We start from the raw sequence: 6,298 nt of genomic DNA on the forward strand, positions 1-6,298 counted from the left end.
TCCTCTCCCTGTTCCTGTAAAATCTTTACATTGAAAGCGGGCCTCTAAAGAAGCCTGTGGATGCTTCTATTTCTCATTCTCATTTATTTTTTATTTTAATTTTAATATGACATCCACTGAACCCTAGCAATCATGGCAGGTATCATCTCTCCTCTCAGAACCTTCATAATCAACTCCTTATAGAACTGCTCAGTGGCTTACCTATCCCAGGCCACTAAGCATCTAACGAGCTGAACGTCAGACCCCTGAAACAGACCCAAGTCTGATGCAATCTGTAAAACTCCCTGTATCTGCAAGAAGAGCTGGATTGCAGGAGCCACACCCAAAAGCTTGGAGTTTTGCCTCGAGTCTGCATACTTAACCTAAAATAAATAGATGAACACAGGATGTGTCTGAGCTTTAGTCTTCAGAAGAGACCCACGTGAGAAGAAAAGGTATATACTGTCCAAAGAACTTAAGAACCATCCTTGGGAGCAACACACAATGCCAGGAGAGAATGAATCAGATCAGGGGTGGGTGGGGGAGGGGGAGTGAGTGCTGCTAGGGCCCCTGCGGCAACAGAGCACCCACAGGAAATTGGACTTCGAGGAGACAAAAATAACATACTGTGTTTGGCACAGACTGGTGACACTTGTCACTTGCAGTGTCAAGATGGGAATTGCCCTGTGCATCACTGGGAAATGACTGAAAAGTCATGCATTGACTCAGGAAAGAGAACAGCTCATACAACAGGCAGAAAAGTTTGAGGAGCAAGCAGGCTATTCTAAGGGTAAGTGACCAGGAATTCAAAAAAGAGGAACTAGTTTATGTGACATCAGTGTCAAGGACTCAAACGGAGAAGGAATCAAGGCAGATAAACAAACAAACAACAATCGGCAGACTGTAGAGGCAAACTTTGTTGTTCTAATGAAAATTAATGTACATGGCAAAGATATCATCAGGATTTATTAATAGGCCCAAGTTTTAAAAATCTTTACGTTCGAGGCTTTGGGCATGAGGAAATCGAGGCAATGGCCTGTGGTGCTAATTCCTGCCTAATTTGATGGATATTCGACCTGATGCTGACGTGTTCGCTAATGTCAGGTGATTTCACCTCTTCTTAGACCAACAAGTACCTTTTAACAACTTCCCTTAGACCAGGGTTGTCAAACTGGCGGCCCGCGGGCCGCATGCGGCCCTCGAGGTAATTTTTGTATACTCGTCTTCAGTAGTTAAAGGGTTAACGAGCGAATTGTGTGTACGGTATTGCCTCTATCTCCCCTAAGCGCTATTTTCTTCATAACAATTTTTTCTATTTTCATTTTATTTCAGAGCATCATGGGCCACAAAAAATTACCTCGAGTGCCGCATGCGGCCCGCGGCCGCCAGTTTGACACCCCTGCCTTAGACCAATTAAAACATTTTTTTAATTGATGATTTGTATTTTGCTCCATTGCGCTTCTGTACCTATTACCCAGTCCCATTCCTAACCCATTACAGAGCCAGTGCACACTAAGTGTATATACACCATCTCCTAACAGTCCATAAATTGGCTTTAAAGGATGCTGTGCAATAGGACTCTCACCTTGCTCTGCACCTATCAGCTTTGCTTCCAACTCAATTAGAAAACTGGAAACCAGAATAAGGGCGTTAAAAACGAGCTTGAATTTGAACCTCAGTTGCACTGCTGATTAGCTATCTGATTTTGGACTAAGTCATTAACTTATCTGACCCGCAGGTTACCTCAGCCCAGTCTTTATGACTTTGATCCCCAGCTATGCTCATGTTCTTTTAAGTAGTCACCTTTGACCTAGGTACCCAGGTGTCTACTTCACCCTAACCCTCCTGCCAGATTAAATGTCTAAGGCACAGCTTTATTTATGTTTTCCTCACTCAAGAGGCGTTAACTACTCATTGCTTATTGAATCAAATCCAAACTCCCAGAAGAGCATTTGAACCCCTCTACAGTGCATACCCCTAAGACCAAAACCCTTGACAAGTGGGAGCAAACTAGGGTGCTATGACAAGAACACTGGGCTTTCAGTCTAAGGATCTGGCCTGAGTGCTGGTTCTGCTATCAGGAGGCTCTCTGTAAGCTTTAACCACATGACAGAGGATACCGCTCATCTTACAGATTTGCTGCAAGATTATATGAGATGATCTGTATACGCCTCGTAAGATGATGGCAGTGCAGCTCAGCCAAGCTGGACTAGTTGTCAGTCCGTGAAACTGCACACTTTCCCCCCACTGCCATTTATGGTTTCCCCTCTACCTGAAATCACCTTCAGTAGACACCCTTCTCCTGGAGTCCTCATGTCCAAAAAGTCCACTCTGTCCAGACTCCTGACCCAGGCATCTCAGCAGGCAATGATTTCTCCATCTTCTAAAGTGGCACATCATTTGCTTTGTACCATGTTTAAGATATTGTCACATTTCATCTTATACTGATGCCAGTTTCAAGTTTTGGTTACTTAGGGCTGGTTGTGGGGGAGATAACTTTTAAGTACGGAATTCTACGCAATGTCCTTCAAAAACACAGCCTATGTGTGGCTCCATCCACTCAGCCTAATTATAGACATGACTTAGTTGGCAACTTGAGTCAATCTGCTTTTCAATCCTTTAAATCCTTTCACCTGAGCCCAGTAAAATTCCCTTCACTTAGCAAAAGGACACCACGGCCAAGAAANATTTTGAAACTCGGGCAAAGCAGCAGCTAAAAACACCTGGCTTCACTCCCATTTGAGATGAAACATGACGCTAATGATGTTGCTATCTTAGCGGCTTCAATTTAGGTGCGGTGGGTGGTCTACACCCACCTTCTGAACTGGGGCCATGGCCAGGCCCCCACCTCAGAGCTTAGAATAAACGCTGTGAGCAAATGGGCTACCAACTAAATGCCTGACAATGGTAAGTTAAATTATGGTAAAGTCGTCTATTAACATGTCTGCAGCCAATTGGACAGTTCATAAAAAGAAGAATGATAGGGGGACACAGCTTATACGACACTATTCAGTGAAAAGGCTGGAAGGAAATATACCTGAATGTTGAACGATTATCAGGAGGCTGTAGAACTGGGGAGATTATTTCCTTTCATTCTTCCACATTATCCAATGAGTCTTTCTTACCTTTTTAATAGGTCAGTGGTTCTCAAAGTGTGGTACCCAGACTGGCAGCATCACCATCACCCAGGAACTTGTGAGAAATGCCAATTCTTGGGCCCCTCCCCAGACCTTCTGAATCAGAAATTCAGGGGATGGGGTCCAGGAATCTGCTTTAACAAGCCCTCCAGGGGGTTCTGATGCACACACAGCCAAGTTAAAGGCTGTAATCGAATAAAAGGTTTGCTTTTTGCTTTTATCTGTTTGCAAAAATGCCTTCAGCAGTATTAACCATTTCCCGATTCATATAAGAACAGATATTGAAACCTGCTTTTGTCAAATTCTTAATGAATATGTTGTGTCAATGAACTCTTATGAATTGAAACTCAGAATTACTCCTGTACTTGGTAAAGGAAGAGGGAGAGAGAGTGGGGAGCTGGGAGGGTCTGGGAAGCTTCTTGTTCCCCCCAAATAATCTGAAAGACCAACCACTTTGGTGACTTGTGTCTTCATTGATGGGGCACTGCAGAGAAACCTGATGCTATTTTGGCAGCTGCTGCCCTCCACTGAATTTCTTCTTACTAAAACATTACTGGCTGTGCAGGCTGGCAGAGGGTGGACTCCTACTGGAACCCAGGTGATAATGACAAGCCTCAGCCTCAACGGCAGAAAAGCAAAGCTGGCCCAGGGACTGTGAGTTACTTAGTTCTACTCCATCAGAATTAAGCTTTTATAGAGGACAGAGAGATAAACAGAAAAGGAGTTCTGCCTCTAAAACATGATTAGTTACAGCAAGGTCTCAGTTTTAGGAACTCGCTGGCTTTCCACTTTCCCTGACCGCTCTGAGCCGACCCAGCCCAGGAGAAGACAGGGAGGGTGTGAAGATACAGACAGGAGCAGCCCTGGCCAGCTCACACCATCACGGGTCACTGTTTTCTGAGGACCGTCAACAGATTCTATGTTATCACACAGCGTTTAGCGCTACCTTCCTCCCAAAAGAGAAAACTGTCCAAATGTTTTTTGGGGGGTAAAAGGGAATTTCCTACCTAAGCATCCCCACCCCCATGAGAATTGCCCTCCTGGTTCAGTGGGCCTTCAAGCATCGAGTTTGGGTGGAGAACTGATTTGCTGACACACGACGGCAGCAGGGGAGGGGACAGTAGCAGAGGTGGCTGTAGACGGAGAAGGACTATTTCTAGAGCATTCAGCAGAGTCCAGGGACACAGAAAACATGAACAGGACAACCTCCCCAATGCTGGGGACCTGAAGGATGCTACCAGGTTAGACTATTCGCAAATCTGTGGTCCTGGGGGCATTATCACAATTTTTCCCTCAGCAAGCAGACTGTGGGTTCTCAGGGAAAGACGTGAATGCTGACCACATGAGGGGCTTCCTGCCAAGGACGCCTGTGATCAGCCACACAAGGCTGCACGCCTAGCCGTCCTGCTGCCAGCGGAATGGGCTCCAGCCGGGAAGGCCATGGGTGTTTGGAAGGCTTTACCTCCATGATGGGACTGGACGCCAGGACCTTCTCCTCAATGTTGGTGTCACTGGCTGAGCCACCAACCGTGGCAAAATAGCGCATGGCGTACTTGGCTGACACGGTCTTGCCGGCCCCAGACTCCCCGCTGACTATGATGGACTGGTTCTTCTCGTCTCTGGAAGAGAAAAGGCTCTGGTCAGTTGCTGGCCGTGGAAAGGCTGTGCTGCCTTCCAGGGACTGTTGACAAGGGCCTGAGCCTGGTCAGGAGCAGCTCTCCTCCTTTCAGGGGTAAAGGGTAAGGGACAGCGTAAAAATCATCCTCCCTCCCTCATGTGCCTGCACAAGGTCTGAAAAGCAGGAGAAAGAAAGGAACTCTGAAAAGGGCTTACAAATGGCATACACCCTCCTTACGACCCACGGAAGGGGATGCAGCCAGCTGGCCGCTGTGCCACCCTCTCTCTGGATACATGCCCCCCCAGCTCATGACTTATATACATAAGTCTCCTCGGAGAATTGACACATACACCCTGTCACATATACATGCTTACCTTTATTTCTAGCTTGTGCTACTGTATGAGTTATAATTTTTTCCAAAAACAAGGAGATTTTCTTCTCCTCTGTATTTGAGCCTAGGCTGCCACACACTTCTGAACATTTTTGTTCACACATATGCATCACAAATATGCGATTAACCACCAGGCTGATGATCTTGCTTCAAGTTTCCCAGGAATAACAAAACAGCTATCAATTGCAATAGGAGGTGTTTTAGTCAGACTAAGTGGAAGGCAGAAAGACGATACTTTGCATCAGATAAAAACACATCTATATTTATCCCTGGAAAGCAGCTAGTAGGAAGACACATGAGTAGTGGAAAGAGCAGCCTATGAGGTCTCCAAAGAAGATGGATGATAACGCAGGTTTGGGAAATAAATTGCTGGGAAGGGCTATACTCAGCCATCTACCGCCTGTTCATACGCCCAGTGCCAGGACACGGGCACTTTGCTTTCAGTCTTCAGCGCCTGGCACAAAATACACACTCCGTACATACTGCTGGACCCAAGCAACTTAGGGATCAACCAACCCCCTCTTTTCCAGATGAGGAAAGGGAGGAGTGTGAAGGTAGGTTCAGAACTCAGGTCTCCTGGCTCCAGCCCAATATTCCTACTACCAGCCCTTGTGGCCTCCTGGGCAGAGCAGGCTATGGAAGAAGGAACTGAGAAACCACCACGGGCTGCCTGTCCCACCTTTAATTAACAACACAGGTAGGTTATGGCTTATCAGCAGGTGTGATTGAATGTTGACCCTGCTTCTGATCTGGGCCAACAGCCAAGAAGCCGGAGAGGTGCTGCGATGATCCCAAAGTCAACTAGGGATGAACCAGGAAGACAGAAGAGGTCTGGGAGCACCGGGGGTGACTCAGGTGTGGCAGCTAGGCTGCAGAAACCTGAATGGTCAGCCACTCCTCAAGGTCAGCCAAGAGCTGTGTGGTCTCAGCTCACACAAACCGTCATCAAATGGGGAGGGACCTGAGTGAATACAGGTAGCTGGTGGACACTGCTGAGAAGATGAAAATGAAAACACAGATCTTTCAAATTGGCTATACAACCAATTACTTGGAAACGTGTACAGAACCCCATGCCTAGTATTGGGAGGATGGCTAAGCAGCAGCTTTCTGACAGCCTGTGTAGTTCCAGGGTATCACTGTTGTCATCGGAGTGTTTCTCCTCTCCCTGTTCCT

At 46.6% G+C, this 6,298-nt stretch overlaps 1 protein-coding gene across 1 annotated transcript in view; it reads right to left on the reverse strand.

The window, feature by feature from the left end:
* Positions 1 to 6,298, reverse strand: part of MYO5B (myosin VB) — a gene marked incomplete at its 5' end in the record, with an annotated part of 222,481 nt that overhangs the window by 169,370 nt on the left and 46,813 nt on the right. The window contains one exon of the mRNA XM_019633054.1: positions 4,579 to 4,735. Coding sequence (XP_019488599.1) covers positions 4,579 to 4,735 — 157 coding nt within the window. The remainder of the gene's footprint in view (positions 1 to 4,578; positions 4,736 to 6,298) is intronic.

Source organism: Hipposideros armiger, unplaced genomic scaffold, assembly GCF_001890085.2.
Source record: "Hipposideros armiger isolate ML-2016 unplaced genomic scaffold, ASM189008v1 scaffold_1234, whole genome shotgun sequence".
Lineage (NCBI taxonomy): Eukaryota > Metazoa > Chordata > Mammalia > Chiroptera > Hipposideridae > Hipposideros > Hipposideros armiger.